General features: G+C 36.1%; 1 protein-coding gene across 6 annotated transcripts in view; it reads left to right on the forward strand.

The window, feature by feature from the left end:
• The window catches only part of LOC5567691 (sex peptide receptor), a 112694-nt gene extending 96715 nt beyond the window's left edge, over nucleotides 1-15979 (forward strand). For all 6 annotated transcript variants that reach the window (XM_001651802.3, XM_021844109.1, XM_021844110.1 and 3 more), the window contains 2 exons: nucleotides 5047-5444; nucleotides 14538-15979. In XM_001651802.3, coding sequence (XP_001651852.3) covers nucleotides 5047-5255 — 209 coding nt within the window. In that variant the 3' untranslated portion in view covers nucleotides 5256-5444; nucleotides 14538-15979. The remainder of the gene's footprint in view (nucleotides 1-5046; nucleotides 5445-14537) is intronic.
• Nucleotides 15980-17763: the final 1784 nt, after the last annotated feature.

The raw sequence follows: 17763 nt of genomic DNA on the forward strand, positions 1-17763 counted from the left end.
TGCATTCGGGGAAAAATCATTCGGGGAAATGTCGGACAATCGTGGACGATGCTCGAGGAGGACTTGCAAGCATTTGGAGTCTTCGAACGTTGGGTGCGAAGGACGATGTTTGGCGGTGTGCAGGAAAACGATGGTGGAGAAGGATGAACCACGAGCTCGCCCAACTCTACGGCGAACCCAGTATCCAGAAGGTGGTCAAAGCAGGTCGTATCCAGAAAGGATACGATGGGCAGGGCATGTTGCAAGAATGCCAGACAGTAACCCTGCAAAGATGGTATTTGCTTCGTATCCGGTTGGTACAAGAAGGCGTGAAGCGCAGCGAGCTAGCTGGGTAGATCAAGTGCGTATCGACTTGGTGAGCGTGGGGCATAACCGAGGATGGAGAGATGCGGCCACGAACCGAGTATTGTGGCGTGAAATTGTTGATTCAGTGTTATCTGTTTAGATGTTGACTAAATAAGTGAATGGATCGACAAAAAAATGAAATCAATGTGTCAAAAATCATTACCTTATATACTTTGAGGATCCCTCAAGAAATTTTGACTGGAAAATCTGAAAACTATTCAAAATAAATGAAACATCATTAAAGTCATCGTGCAAAAGTTTGGGTCACGTGAGCCGCAAGCAAACCATTTTGTCAATATCTCTGCCATTTTTCAACCGATTTAAATAGTTCATAGCATTTTCAAACGCAATTAATGGTGCGTACTTGATTGATATGATATTACACATAATTTTCGTGTTCTAAGTGAGTTTAGGTGAACCCAAACTTTTACACGATACACCATACGTATGCATACCGAGGGGTGAACACAAAGATTTTCATGATGAATGACTGTTTGATTGATTTTGAATAGTTTACAGATTTTTCCGCCAAAATTTCTTGAGAGATCCTCAAAGCATATAAGATAACGATTTATGACACATTGATGTAAAATTTTTATCGATCCAATGCAGAGGAAATTAGCCTTGTTTTTTCAGTGTGTTTTTTGAAAAATGTCACAACTTTAAGTAAAAAAATAGTATACAAAATTCAAAAAATGTTTTTGGAAAAATTCCTACAAAGTAAGAATAACTCTTTGCCTTTCGAATACGCCATAGAGAGTTTTAATTGGACGTGTAATCACAGAGATATGGACAAAACACCTTCCTTAGCCGAGTGGTTAGAGTCCACGGCTACAAAGCAAAGCCATGCTGAAGGTATCTGGGTTCGATTCCCGGTCGGTCAAGGATCTTTTCGTAATGGAAATTTTCTTGACTTCCCTGGGCATAGAGTATCATCGTACCTGCCATAAGATATACGAATGCGAAAAAGGCAACTTTGGCAAAGAAAGCTCTCAGTTAATAACTGTGGAAGTGCTCATTGAACACTAAGCTGAGAAGCAGGCTCTGTCCCAGTGAGGACGTTAATGCAAGCAGAAGAAGAAGAATGGACAAAACACTTTAGTATGCTTTTAAGGGGGTAAACCCAAACTTTTATACGAGAATGTACAATGTATAATAATTCAAAGTCATCTGTCAAATCCTACATTTCAGGTTAATTATCAGAACTCTAAGTCTGACAGACTTCCTATAAAAGTTGGTGTTCCTCAAGGCAGCATTTTGGGGCCAATATTGTAAAATATTTTTACATCTGACTTTACATTTCTTACATTTTCACATTAACATTTTACGGGTCACCTTCCAAATACTGATTTGCATATACTCAAAATGCAATTAACCCTAATAGTGGGTGATCCATAACAACTAAAACGCCTAGAAAAGCAGTATGCCGAAAATAAGAGATGTAAGCGCCGTTCATATTGAAATATTTTACGATATATTTGCAGAAACAATATGTGGAAATTATGCAACATGCAATTTAAAAAAAAGCTTTCCAATCATTCGAGAGGATAAATTCCCAAACCTGCTCTATTGCATGTTTTTGATAATGAAAGGTGTGCTGGAAATAAAAATAGCGCTTATGTCAGATTACGGCCAGTATATGCTTGCTTCTCAGCTTAGTGCTCTTATGAGCACTCCTAAAGTTATTAACTGATAGCTTTCTTTGCCAATTGACCAATTCTGCATTCGTATATCGTATGGCAAGGAGGATGGTATCCTATGCTCTGAGAAATCGAGAAAATTACCATCTCGAAAAGATTCTTCACCGCCAGGATTTTACCCTGCGACTCTCAATTTGGTCTGGCTGAACGGCTCCATCCCATTACCCCGAACGCCATTACCCCGAACACCACTACCCCGAAAGCCATTACCCCGAATGGGTCATTACCCCGAACGCCACTACCCCGAATGAGCCATTACCCCGAATAGTATGAGGTACAATGAAGTATCTTGTTTTGCGGGCAAAAATGCGTCTCTAATGAAAACTGGTAATTGATGGCGCGTAAAATTTGTCGGTAAAATGTTCATCATATGTTTTCCCTTCTCTTATATGTCTGCTATTCTTTCGAAATATCTTGTTGGCAACTATCTTCTTCTCATTTTTTCTGAGACAATGCCTTTTTATCAGCTGAGTGTGCACATTCGCAGTTAAAGGGTTCATTCCCAAATTTCATAACGCCAAAAATTGCAAATTTTGACACCTACCACCCCCTCGTGTCATTCTTTGTATGGAAATTCTACATATTGTGTTTGGGCTGTAACATTTTGAGGACAACCACACACAACATGTTTTGCCCCCTTCAGCGTTACGAAATTTTTGAATGGGCTTTTAATAAAATAAGCCTTTTATTGACTGAGAGCTTTCCTTGTCAATTTACCATTCTTGTACATGTGTCTCTATGCCCATATACGTCAAGGAAATGTTCAATGCATAAGATCTGCCACCAGAAGAAATGACACCCATAGCCAATATAGTCTTGCTGAACAGCTGCATGATCATCGATATTTGGACTTCTTGGTGGAGCTCATAATTCAATTTTGGTTTTAAACAAATATTTTCCTTTCTCGTGAATATAGGTTATGCATCACGTTGTTACAGTGATCATTCACGTCATAGCTGCAATCATTTCACCAGAAATTTGCCCTTCTTTCTTAAATAGGCTGTTCTTTCAAGTTTGCGTTGGATGAGCTTGTCACTAATATTTCTATATAGAACAGATTTTCCTGAAGACATTCACTAAAGTGAATCCTGCTATAATTCTAATCAGAGCTTTTCCTTTTATTTTATCTTCTTGTATTAAAACAGACAGGTCTCTTATAAATTTGCTCACCACTTTTCTGCCATTGTCATTTCTTCATTGTTTTGAGTAAAAAAATATATTGTTTTTGTGGTTATCTCATCAAAATTCAAATGAATGATCCCACGAATCAACGAAAGTTTTTACTGTTGCGGCAATCAAAGGTCGCCGTTTTTCTAATCTGTACAAGTATATTAACGTTTCCTTGCTATAGCGGAACGGTTGTCTATCAGGTTGGTCTTTAAGCGGGTTCCATAGAACAACACTTGCAGCGACTCAGGATGATCTTCCATTACCATTGTTTACGAAACAAAATCTTCAAAAAGATCTTAGTGCTAGTAGCCCGACACCTACAAAAAATGAGTAAAGGAAGTGGGTACCGATGTCCAATAAAAGACTTTACTACATCCTAATTTTGTGCATATTATAGCTATCCTTTTCATAATAAATTCACCCTTCTTTTCGAAATAGGCTGTTCTCCAGAGCATTGCAATGTGGCTGTTTGAATCTCACCATAATTGAAGGACAAATCCAAACAAAACTTAGAATTTAAAAATTATGCTGAAAGATTAGCTGCTTTTATATCTTATAATATTTGAAAAATACATTATTGAGTCAAACTCGTTAAATACTCATAAACAATAGTACCATCAAAGATGGTTGAAAGGAATAAGATGACCGACTCTTCATTTTTCCATATATTTTGTCGACGACACACTATTCAAGTAACACTAATGCCATCTGTTATAATCTGTTATGTTAACTTTATTTTCGGCTCAATGCAAATCATTGTGCAATTGAAAAACGATGAGCAAGAGGAAGAAATCAAAACAAACACGCTTAAAAGAAAAATACACAGAATTGCGTACGACCCATACAAAATCTGGCTCTTCTGGACCAACACAAAATTTGTGTAATGCATAAAAATCACTCCTGTGCTGGTTTCTTTTTATTTTTCTTAATTTTTATGGTATTCAGAGGTACTTGGGAATATCGAACAATCCCTCGTGAGCTGTATATCTTTTTTTAAGCGTAAATGTCATGAACGAACACTTCGGCATCTGGTGGCCACTAGGAGAACGTTGAGTTTTAGTTGGCTTTTGACTCACCAGAGCTGCGCTTTTCGTGTCGCCTAGAAAAGACCGGAGTCGGTTATCTTTTTTTCCATCTAACCATCTTTGGTACCATTATATCTCCCCACTCTCTAACCAGAATAAGTCTCAAAATGTTATGCATTCGGGGTAATGGCGTTCGGGGTAGTGACCCATTCGGGGTAATGGCTTTCGGGGTAATGGCGTTCGGGGTAGTGGCGTTCGGGGTAGTGGCATTCGGGGTAGTGTAATAGAATCGGCTGAACAGCTGCCCGTTTACCGCTACGGCTTTTTGAGTCCAGTTTATACCCATCCCCCATGTCACAGTTATTGTACAGAAGCTCTAAAAGTTGTGTAATAACTTTCACGTTTTCTTAAACCATTCTCTTTTAAGAACGTATCGTAATTCATGGAAGATGCTTATTATATAATTAATAAATAGGGTGAAATTTGTTGGGTTTAAATCAGATTTGTTTGTTTTTGACTATTTCATATGTTTGCTGTCCAATTTAATCCAATTTTATCCAATTTTGAATAAATTAAACGGCAAACATTTTTGTTGACATTCTGACGTATGCTTTGTGCATCCATTATTGTCACCCTCAATCCAATCATTTATGGAGGCATTATTTTTTGCGCGTCGCTCACATCTGCTATGCTTAATCAACGAAGCCGAGCGTCACGAAGCTGAACCATTTACCTACCGGAACGTAGAAGCAAAATAAATTCCGCATAATTAAATTTCATTTTTTTTTCGTAATGTCTTTCCCCAGGAGACCTGATGGACGTGCTTGCCTTGATAAATTCTGCCATTAACTTTATTTTGTACTGCTCGATGAGTCGCCAATTTCGAAATACTTTTAATTACCTGTTCCGTCCAAAATTTCTCGACAAGTGGCTTCCGGTGCCCCAGAATGATGACGAAACTCCAGGAGGTCGCCGAAATCAAGAAGGAGCCACTACGCAAATTACTCAAGTCTAGCAATCGAGGGGACGCCCTAATTACCGTCATTGTTGTTCTGTGCTGATATCAAGAGTATTCAATTGGCTTATGCTCGGAAATCGGCGCACTGCTACAGCTTCAACAGAATGTGCGGTGCTTTAGTGACGTCTCCCGACAACCAACGAAAACGTCGGTATTCCAACGATAATTGCGGCTTTATTAGTACAAGTAAGTGTCTTCTTAATATGCACTAATTAAAATCATTCTCCCTTGCTAAAAAGAAAAGTTAACGTGATTCTAAACGCTGAAGTGTGTTTTCAATTTACGGAGTTAATGTTGGTAATAATGAAGCCATGCACGGCCTCAGACAGTTTAATTGCGGTACAGTCACCCCACAGTTATGGATAGCACACAGATATGGATCAGAGTTGGATTAAAACGGGAATATTTCATCAAATAGAGTTGCAATTACGCAGAACACATTTTCTATATGTGAACCATAAATCTGTACAGCGTCGCAATCGATAATAATATGCTTGAGCATATTTTTGCCGTCCTTAGGAAATAAAATGTCAACCGTATTTCTAGAAGCGTTGATTCATAACTGTGGGCACTGAAAACCGTACCACAGTTATGAATCAAAGATAAGACGATTCCGAAACAAACGCCAAAACGTATGCTTTCACTAGCACACCATTCGTTTACCTCGCAGATAAATTGCTGTTATAGTGTTTTGATCCATAATATGAGTCGATTTGATCCATAATAGGGATTCTTCTCTCCCAATGATCCACATCTGTGGGGTGGACATCGTTTGAAATTTCTATCGAAATCGGCACTTTTTCGTAAATAATCGGGTATTTTGAAGTGTATTCTCAAAAACAACTTTATTATGCAGTTCCAGGGAGGTAGTTTTGTTTTGTACAGCGTCACTATGTTTTACAATCTGAAATTGTTATGAAAAATGACCCTTAGCTGATCCATAACTGTGGGGTGACTGTAACACTTTTCCACTCGCCGGGTCGTTGCTTGGCGAACAAGAAAATACGTTATTCCACAGCTAACCTCAATGGTACTTTTCACGAAGATCACATTTCCCGTTCTAGGAAAATAAATTAAGTAACAACCGTCATTGAAAATACTCTTTCACATGCATAAACACAAGTGGTTTACTAATTACAATTACGCACATGAAGTTTGCAGAATAGCAAGCAAGGGCATCTTTGCGGGTTGAAATTGAAATTTTTTATGGGTCGATCAGCTTGAGTTTTAATATTAGTATAAAATCGAATAATAATGTCAGCGATTTTACGTCATCTGAAAACATTTTATGTTGATTTTGTAGTAAATATATGAAAACGAAAACGAAAAATCATGTTTGTTTTCAATTTTGTTTGAGCCACTATAGGATCACGTGTGGCTTAGTAGCACTTTTTTTTTTATATCTGTAGAGAAAAGTGGGGCAAAAGTTCGACCTTAGTGAAATAATCAATATTTACAGAAAAACTTTAACCCTTGAAATGAAATAAATACCAGTGAACTTTCAATATATTCGCTACAAATTTGCTGAACAAAGTTGTGTCAATATATTTATCTATCTTTAGTTACAATAGTTTTGAAATTGATTGACTATAACGAACTTTTGCCCTACCTTCGGGTAAGAGTTCGAATTTAGTGTGGACGAAATTTTCGCTGGCTGAAACACAAAATATCGGGCTGTAGATCTCATTAACCCCTCTACCGGCAGCTTCATTTTTTCTCTACTAAAATATTCAAATCGTCATAGGTTTTTTATTTTCCGCTATTTTTGCACCCTTTTTTCCATAAGTTCTGAAAAACACTTCTTTTCAAAATTTATGTGGATATTGACTATCAGGCAGGTTTTGAAGATTTTCCAATATTCCTTGGGGAACCGACATTTCCTATACAAAATTTATTTGGCCGCCATTTTGTTTTTAGTCAATTCATCGAAAAAAAATGTTATGGGCTATACAACGTCAAGTAGTAAGAAGCTTCTCTGAAAAAATCATACAAATCGTTTGAGTTGTCTCAAAGAGTTCTCAAAATTACAAAATTATGTTTTTCGTAATTTTAAGATCTTGTTCGGAAGAATGCGATCGCCCGAGGAGGGAGCCTCCACTGGAACTGGTTCTGGGACGGGGGATAGAGGGAGCGGCCAGTGGCTGGAAGAGGATTATGTCAATTATGTCTCATAATATGCTCACCGCTGCAGAAGTGGAGTACATCAAGCCGGAAGTGCAGAGGGAAATAGGAGAGGAGGGGACAAGATTGAACGATACGTCGAGAAGGGGTTCTGTTGGGCTGGATGCATCAATTGCGAGTGAGAGTCGTGATTCAACTGCACCCACTGCTCCGGGACCGACAGCAATTACGAGACGAGCTAGCGCTCCATATGGGCATAGCAGTTACGCAGTTTCGTGGGACAGACCCCATGTCCCGGCACCGGATACCAAAGCTGTGGTATTCCTACCGGCTGACGTTTTGCCTGACCATGAACCCCCTAAGCAAGGCACTCCACCAATGCAACAGTAGCTACCAACTAAAAAGATGGGAGAAAGAGTACAAAAGTTACCCACACCTTCTATATGGACGACCTGAAACTATTTGCGGAATTAGTGCAGAGGCTACATCAATTGTTGCAGCTAGTTACGACATTCGGATGGAGTTTGGATTGACGTGTTGCAGAAAGAGGCGTCACCGATATCCAGGCACTATGTGTCTCCCAGATCCAGCAGCTGTGGGCTTATTTCGTAGAAAGCCAGAATCGCTACGAAATTTACCGCACTGTATGCGAAGCTGACCACGGTTTCAGAGCCTGCTTCTGGCGCAGGAGGATTAGCAGCTGAACTGTGACATCAAAACCATCGATGAGATGATCGCAATGTGGAAGCAGAAGGGGTTGCATAGAACGCACCTCCATTAACTGGAGCTCGAGCACATCGATAAAAGGTGGCGTTAAACCCGTGGCTGGTGCGAGGTGACCTCTTCTCAGAAACAGAAGGTTTCATGGTAGCCATCCAGGACCGGGTAATTGCGACGAAAAACTATCGGCATTACATATTGCACGAAGACGAGGAGGAACGCTGTAGGAAGTGCAATTCAGTAGGGGAGATTATCGAGAATGTCGTTGCCAGCTGTCCAGTACTAGCTGGATCAGCTTATATCGAGCGTCACAACGAAGTTGCCAAGATCGTGTACCAATAGCTTGCACTTAAGCACAACTTGGTAGACCGCTTTGTGCCCTACTACAAATACCTGCCTGACCCGGTTCTGGAAAATAGTTGCATAAAGCTGTACTGGGATCGCGAGATCATAACGGACGTCCTCATCCGTGCCAACCGCCCCGACATTGTAGTCCACGACAAAAGGATGAAACGAGTTACACTCATCGACATCGCTGTACCACAATGTCCAATCAACGGAGTTGAAACAGACAACTGAGAAGCTCATCCAGCAGACTCATTAGGATGAGTTAATCCGACAAATGAGATCCACAAAACACTATAGTAATAATAATTGCCAAAAATAGGGCTATTTGTAATATACCCAAAAATAACATGATAAGGCATATTTTGCTAAAGATAAAGGTGGTGTGTAGATTTTAGGAAATTTGCAATTATTTACGCGAGATAATATATGAGTAGAAATTTTGTCCCATTATGGTCCAAAAATGATTTCCAAGCATTTATGCAAAAACTAATACACATCAAAGTATCCTTATGATAGGCCTAAGCTACACCCTTACATATTAAAATCGAGTAAGATTTTATTTTTATTTTGTTTCATGCAATGAAAGTTCGACTAAAAATTACAATTTTTTCGTCTAAGACAACAAATAGCCATAGGTTTTCCAAATCTCAATCGATTTCCTTAATATTAAAAGTGAAAGTCCCTTACTTGAATAGCATTCAAACCACCATGACATCTTAAAGATTTGTTTAGAATTGAGCTATACTGCCCATACTCACATAGCAATCGAGTATGGACAGTATGTCTCCTTAAAAAAATCTCTTACTCCACTTGAACTTTTGCCCCAATATACTCTACTGATAGTTGTACTAGCTTCACGACGCATGCAAATACCAGTCAAAACCATGAACAAATAATAGCTTTTGATTGATATAAGAAAGTTCTTGCTTTTGTAATTAAACATAGTTTCTCTTAGTAGTGCTACTATAGTTACAGTAAAGCTACTATCCAAGTTTTTACACTAGCATGCTATAAATTTTGAATAATTTTTATGGTTGGATCCGAGTAAGCATTGTAATGAATAAAAATATTTGTTGACCACGGTGTACTATATTAAGAAGGTGATATATTCCGAAAACTGACATTTATTTGACGACGTCATTCCTATCCACATTGAACAAATTTGTGCAAAAAAAAATGATCTAGTGGTCCGGATGGTGTATGATACGATAGGAATGACGTCACATGTTTAGAACCAAATTTGATGTTTACATTAGTAAATATCCTGCCGTGTTAATTTTTTGTGCCGTTTTTGTTGGCATGGAAAGTCAAAAGTTTTCATTGTTTATTTCGTACCTGTTTTTCCCTGAGGCCAATAAAAATGGATAAGTTCGCCAATTTAGTTCATCGGTTTAGACTTATTCGAAAGAATATGCTCGTATGTACGTAGTGTATCTTTAATTAAGATACAATAAAATAATAAGAAAAAACAATCAACTTCGCGTTAATTTATAAATTCCTAATATTTATGTAAATGCTCCAACAGCATTGTGGGCTTCGTAACCGTGCGATTAGTGTCATCAGGCATTTAGCCGCATCGTACTAAGGAGTGCGGGTTTGATTCCAGTTCCATGCCGGAAAACTGTTCGTAAGGAATGCTTTCCGACTGTGCCACTGGGTGTTGCATGCTAGTTCATTGTCTAGTGTAGTGCTTCCTTCAAAGAGCAAAATGCCCACGGGAAGTATTAACGTGTCCGTGTCTTTAAGCCCATGTTCTTATTAGGCCCAATTAGATAAGACAAATGTGCTGTCCAAACGTTAGAAAGCAATAGCTGACGATTCACATATAAATAGTCCAAACCTAATTTTGAACCCCTCATCATCATCATCATCATTTTTTGATTTTGTTAGCCTTCATAAATAACTAGAAAAGGACGCATATGAGTGGGAAATAGGAGAAGCTCGTTGTTGTCTCAATTAGTTTGACGATTCAAATCTTTTTCGCCAGACAGTTACATGGGGCTTGAGTGTCTAAAATAGTGTAAAGCAAATTGAATTATATAGAACCTAAATAAGATAAATATTCAACAATCTTTAATAACAGCCTACTCAGACCAAACCATAGAAACTGTAGGCAAGAAACGTCAAAATCGAATCATCCCACTTAGTTATATGGCTGCGTGAAAAGCTGTATAGGAGCAAAAAAGCCTAAATTTCAATCAAAAATATTTATTTAAATCATTTTTCGGACAAAAATAAGCTGTGAATCAATACTACTAAGATACATAGCTCCTGACCTGCATGGCAAAAAATATATTGCAATGGTTTTTAGCAAACCGGCCCACACTGGGGCAGAATCGAAAAAACGCGGAAACAACCTGTAGTTCTTCGGAATGAAGAGATAGACGTTTGATGTCTTCTGCGAAAATGATCCTTTCAATGAGGCCGATGTTTTGAGATGAAGCCATATTTTTTAGTGTTATTTGCATAAATGACTCAAATTCCATTTCGGTCAAATGGCAGTTTAGGTGTATGGTTTCTTCGGCAAAGTTGATCGTTATTTCATGCTGAAAATAATTGCTGAAGACGTCAAATTTCCAAGGCCTACTATTTTTGAAATAAAGGCACTTTTTTTTTAAATATGTGCTCAAAACCTAAATTTTTTGAGTTTTGGTTGTAATTTTACAATTAAAATACCATATATCACCTATGATTATCTCATTATTTAACATAAAGCAGGTCTGGTGAAAATTTGATGGTAAAAATAATATTTTGTTTGATTTTTTTAGGGAAATATTGAAAAAAACAGGGATATTGCGTATAAGCCATTCTTGCGATCGGGCAAGTTCGGGCAGGTGTTTTTATCGCCATCCACTTACGAAAGGTCAGAGCATTTATGTCTAATTTTTTCAAGGATATGATATTTAATATATTTTTTCTATGCGATCTGAAAGTATACTAAGCTTATAAAAGGTTAAAAATTATTTTATATGACAATGTACAGTCGAAGCGCGTTATAACGACATCGCAAGGGACCGTTGCAATAGAGAAAAGTCGTTATAGAGAATAGACATAACATTGAAATATTTTTCATGGGATCGAAAAATGTCGCTATAGAGAGCTTTTGTCGTTATAACGAGCTTCGACTGTAAAAGTTTTCCAATAAAAACAAGAGTTCAACAAAATCATGAGAATTCTTGTGGTTTACTGGTAGCTAAATGACTTAGCTATTTGCTTTATACATTGCTTGTATATTTGCTATTCACAAAAAGGCCCTAAGCGCCAAACTCATTATATCACACCATTTCGGTCGATATAAAATTTAGATATATGATTTCTTCGGCAAAGTCAATCGTTATTTTAAGCTGAAACAATTGATGAAGATGTCAAATTGCCAAAACCTACTATTTTTATTGATAAATTTTGCTAAAAACTGTTATGTACATATGTTTTGTATTTTTTTTTCAGTTCAAATGCCATTTATCGCCTCTGATTATGTCATTCATTGGCATAAGGTAGAGCTGGTAAAAATGTTATTGTTACGATGATATAATGAGTCTGGCGCTTAGGACCTTTTTGCGAATAGCAAATATACAAGCAATGTAAAAAGCAAATAGCTTAGTCATATAGCTACCAGTAAACCGCAAGAATGCTCATTATTATGTTGAACTTTTGTTTTTATTGGAAAACTTTTACATTGTCATATAAAACAATTTTTACCCTTTTATAAACTTAGTATACTTTCAGATCGCATAGAAAAAATATATTTAATATCATATCCTTGAAAAAACTAGCCTGCCCGAACTTGCCCGATCGCAAGAATGGCCTATACGCAATATCCCTGTTTTTTTTTCAATATTTCCCTAAAAAAATCAAACAAAATATTATTTCTACCATCAAATTTTCACCAGACCTGCTTTATGTTAAATAATGAGATAATCATAGGTGATATATGGTATTTTAATTGTAAAATTACAACCAAAACTCAAAAATTTAGGTTTTGAGCACATATTTTAAAAAAATGCCTTTATTTCAAAAATAGTTGGCCTTGGAAATTTGACGTCTTCAGCAATTATTTTCAGCATGAAATAACGATCAACTTTGCCGAAGAAACCATACACCAAAACTGCCATTTGACCGAAATGGCATTTGAGTCATTTATGCAAATAACACTAAAAAATATGACTTCATCTCAAAACATCGGCCTCATTAAAAGGATCATTTTCGCAGAAGACATCAAACGTCTATCTCTTCATTACGAAGAACTACAGGTTGTTTCCGCATTTTTTTCGATTCTGCCCCAGTGTGCGGCCATACTAATAGTTAGTTCAATTATAGGGGACTGTTATTCAGTAACTTCATTTGTTATGGTTTAAAGAATGAGTTTATACTGAAAGATGATGAGTTTGTGCTTATGTTACAGTACTAACGTGCTTGTATTTTCTTTCAAAATTTATCCGTAGTTATCTTCATATATACCTACATCGTCTTTCGGCAATATTCATTATTATTATTAATTAACATCGAAAAGCTATTAATTCCACACATTTTTATCGTTGGGAATGTAAAGACGATATGGGAGATTATATTTTCAAACTTTTTTAAAATTTGAACCATCCTAGTAAACATCCTTTGATTCTCATAGTATGTTGAAATAATGCGAATAGACATTTACTGCTGTATTTGTTAGATATTTTATGGTATTGAAAAAACCTTCATAACAATTTGAAGTTATTTTTTAAAATTCTCTGCATTCAACCTCATCATTTTACTTGACTACCAGGGTTAACAAGTTTTGATTTCAGTTCAATTTCAATTTTCATGCGAATGTGAACGTGTTCTCAAAGTTTGGCGTATTGTTTGGACATCATACTATGACAATTTTTCTTAGAGTTTTAGTTACAAACAGGAACACTGGGGGGTAAGTTTTTTCATGCAAATAATGACCCGAACATAATTGAATCAAATTGTTTGTTCTCAAAATGTCTCTTTTGCAACTCTAAAAATCTCTTTGCCACTTATACTTGCTTTCTTCCTCAGAAAAAAATAACTAATTACTCTCTGCTAATAGTGTTCCAGAGTAGCGTGGTCGGCCAACATTATCTTGTAGACGTTAAGTGAGTGTACGAATATATTATCATTCTGTACCATTTTGTATGATATTTGTATTCAACTACCCATGTAGTCACAAACAGCTTGTAGATAGGAAATTTGTCATCGAATTGTTCATCGAATTTGTTTGCTGGCATCATAGCATTTCGTAGACCACAGCTTGTTTGCAATTATTAATTTATATTGTAAATACCATATAGTACGCACCTGCCCAACATCTCTTGCAACTGAGTTCAGCTACAGCTAAACGAGAATTTTATGGTTTCCCCGTTAAGTGGAGTATAGCATGTAGGGTGCCCTGCTGTTTGGAACATTCTTCGATTGCCAGGAACATCTGATAAACGGTTGACAAACGATTGCCGCAAAACGGAAGTCGCATTCGATAAAATGATTGTCTAGACAAGCATTGTTACATTAAAGATGCTTTGTTTCAATGATTAGATAATGTCACAAATAAATTGGGAATGCGGTCTGTATTTATCGTTCGTGGAGTGTCATGCAGCGTTATTTACAGTAAGCTGCATGCCCTTCAGAAAAATTTGGAAATGAGTCAAACTAGCAGTTTTTTTTTTTTTCAATATTTAAGGACAATAAATTTATGAGTCAAATATAAATTTAAAATGAATAAATTCCTTAATTAGTATTGTTTCAAACATTGCATTCATTTTTTATATCTAGGTGTTATGTGTTGGGCAACACAACCCAGAATATGTGGGCTTGTGCAATGTTTTGTTTTCCTTATCTTCAATCAAAATGGAGAGGCAGATCAAAGAACTACTTGGGGTACCTCCATGACTCACTTTGGCGTCATGTGTTTTTTTTTAACTCAATTGCTCAATGCACATAAGTGCGGAATATTTATATGGAGGCAAAATTGGGCTGAGGGACTTTCAAAAAAAAAAAAAACATGCCGAAGTGACTCAAATGTGCGAAGATCCGTATCCCTGCCTAAATCATTTGAAACAAAAACGTTATATTTTCTTTTCTTTTTCATTTCAGATAACTACGATGACGACATACGTACACTGTCAGATTTAAATCAAATGGAACCTGGAACAATGCATCGAAAGGAGCTCATAAGTCTGTGAAATATAACTTGTTGATTTGATTTTATGAAAAAAAGTGACCATTTTAACAGATAATTGTAGAAATAAAAATGAAGTGCTCCTATGTGCAGTAACACTATAGTTTTCGATAATCCACAGATATGGATCAGTGTAATATTAATCAGAGAGTTTATTATCACATTGTTTTGCCATTATGTGAAAGATATTATGAATGAAGTAATAATCACAGCAAATTTATACATTTTCCGTCACCCAGAAAAAAATCCTAGAAGCGTTTAATTTAATTTGCCTGGGAACTATATCTTGAGCTCTGGTTTGAAAATACTGTTTGTTGCAAGTGATGAAATTCGTAATCGACAGTTTGATAAGTGGAATTTTTCAAAAATACCTCAAGATTTGTGCAGAACTTTAACATTGGTTGACATTCATTTTTGAGCTTTGTTAGATGAAGTGTTTTGGAATATTCGTTATTTTTTTCTTTGATTATAATAACTATAATCCAAGAAAAAAGCGCAAAACCGCATGTTTTCATTGATGCACAATGAATACTTGCTACCACCGTGCTGTTTCGATCATATGGTTGATTAATATATTTTTGTCTTCAATACTTCACTGCTCAAAATATGTGGAACAGTTATATTTTAAAACTTTCTTTGAAATTCATACTGTTTTGAAAACGATTGTGGATTCTGAGCAAAATTCTATTTATACCAGTCTAGTCAGTGTCATTAATAGTCAGGATAAGTGAGTGTAGCGTCATCATGATTTCCAAAATAACATCTAACATATTAATTTTCACATGGTTCATATTTGTGGGCTAAATGTAGGCTGTCATATCCAAAATTTTATTGTTTTTTTAATAATGTGTTGTGCTACAAATGGTCTTCGCTAATAGAAATAAACATTGTTCAACAATCAAAACTCAATTTGATACATTTGAAAAATGTTTAATTTTATTACACCATCTTATTCTCCAATGTGAAACTCATTTCTGTGAATTATATGTCTATAGTGATTTCCGATTGGATTGGAGCACTTTCTTTTTGTGATACATTGCCGTGTTTTGTGAGCTATATGAGAAGGCAAACAATTTAGTTGATTTAATCTTGAAATTTTAAAAACATTATGTATTACTAAATTATTCATGTTGATACATGTTGACAAAAAAAATAAAGCCAATGCAATGAATAATCGAGCCCCATTCATTGCAGTTAAACCATTTCGCATCCAAATTTGAGGTAGATATGTTATATGTATAAATCAAAATTTTATACCTTTGAATTCTATATTGTGTCTAATTAACGATCTGTCTTTCAAAAGGTATAGTCAAGGAAGCTAATTCTAAATGTTATGTTATAATTCGAAATGCTTTATTTTAAATATAATAATATGATGCGAATGGACGCACAAATGATTCACAAGAAAAAATAGTTTAAACAAAAGAACGAATCATTGATGCTATTTAGACCAATCTTATTGGTTTATCTAGTGCAATTACAATCTACAAAGTTGTTTAGATTCTCTGAGTTTCGAAATCATCTTGAAAGCTATCTTGTAAAATTTGCACAATTAGTTTTAAAATAAAAGCCAAATGAAAAAAATTAATAATAAATGTGTTTTCTATTATCTGTGAACAATCCATTTTCGTAGAAATGTCGCATAAAACTTAATGTTCAAAGTGTTGATTCAGTTTTAAGGGTCCGCTAAATTAACACGGTTTATTTAAAGAGATTGCCATCCACGTGCACAGATCTTAAGTTTGAACCACCAAATTTGTTAATTTGAACATCTGAAAGCAACAGTATAAAAATATCTAGATATCTGTAGTGGTAAATGTACAGTTTCTGCATGTGTACGATGGTATTCTAGGCCCTGGGGAGTAGGTTGTCCCTTATTTTTCGAAAATGCGAAATATTATAAGTTCATAATTGTAAAGTGCTCGTTTTGGTAAGAAAAAAAAAACTGGTATAAATTTGATGTCCGTACGTCGACGCAAACTGGTCCCCCAACGGCCCTGAAGGTATTAGGCGTAGATGACCCCGTGCGCAAAATCGAGCTCGCTGTTCTAGTGCACACAGCATGAGTACGAAAAGCCACCAGTGTCCTGCGCGCGTTGATACACTACCCGTCATAAATACGGACTAACTAAAATATGTATTGCAACACTCAGCTGAATATTGAATCACCCTGAAAAGTTTAGCATCACCTCAAAACAGGTAAATTCACATTGCTATATCTCGAGATCCTTACGACCTGCAAAGAAGCGATCTTCAGCAAAGTTGTTAGTTGGTTCGCGATTTTGCCGCTGGATGGCGCTAGTGAGCATGTAACATTGAAAAATTTAAACTAGTTCTAGCTTGTGATCCACAAGAGATAGAAAGTTCGGGTCTTCGGCAAAGTTGTTCAAAAGGTCAAGGACATCCGGAAGACAAACAGTTTGAATCGCAATTTTGCCGCTAGGTGTCGCAAGTGAGAATGTAAAATTGAGCATTTTAAACTAGTTCTAGCTTGTGATCAACAAGAGATAGATAGTGAATATGAAATGAATCAGACATGAACCACTTTAAAATGAGCAAATAAGCTCTGAAGTACTGAAACGTGAATAAAAATAAACCTTAATAAAAAAAAACACGATTCACTTGAATATGAAGATAATTCTTGATATCAGATGAATCGATATGGAACTAATCATCCCTGAAACATTTGAATATGAAGTAAATTAGATCTAAAACTCTTGAACATGAATGGATTGATTGATGTGAATCACTTGAATATGAGCTTATCAAAACTGAAACACTTGAAAATGCAGTGAATCGGATCTGAATCACTTGAATATAAAATGAATCAGTACTGCATTCTTAAAAAATGAAGTGTCACATGACATGAATCATTTGGATATAAAGCGAATCATCTAAATAAATTGAACAAGAAGTTAATCGGTCTTGAATTACTTGTATATGAAGTGAACATTACCTTGAACACTTGACTATAAAGTGAATCAGACATGAATCACATGAAGTGAATCTGACTTGAAGCACTTGAATATGAAGTGAATTGGACATGAGCCACTTGGATATGGAGCTAATCAAATCCAAAACACTTGAATATAAAGTGAATGAGACCTGAATGCCTTAAATTTACTTCAAAAATCAAACATC

The sequence above is a fragment of the Aedes aegypti genome, chromosome 2, assembly GCF_002204515.2.
Source record: "Aedes aegypti strain LVP_AGWG chromosome 2, AaegL5.0 Primary Assembly, whole genome shotgun sequence".
NCBI classification, from domain to species: Eukaryota; Metazoa; Arthropoda; class Insecta; order Diptera; family Culicidae; genus Aedes; species Aedes aegypti.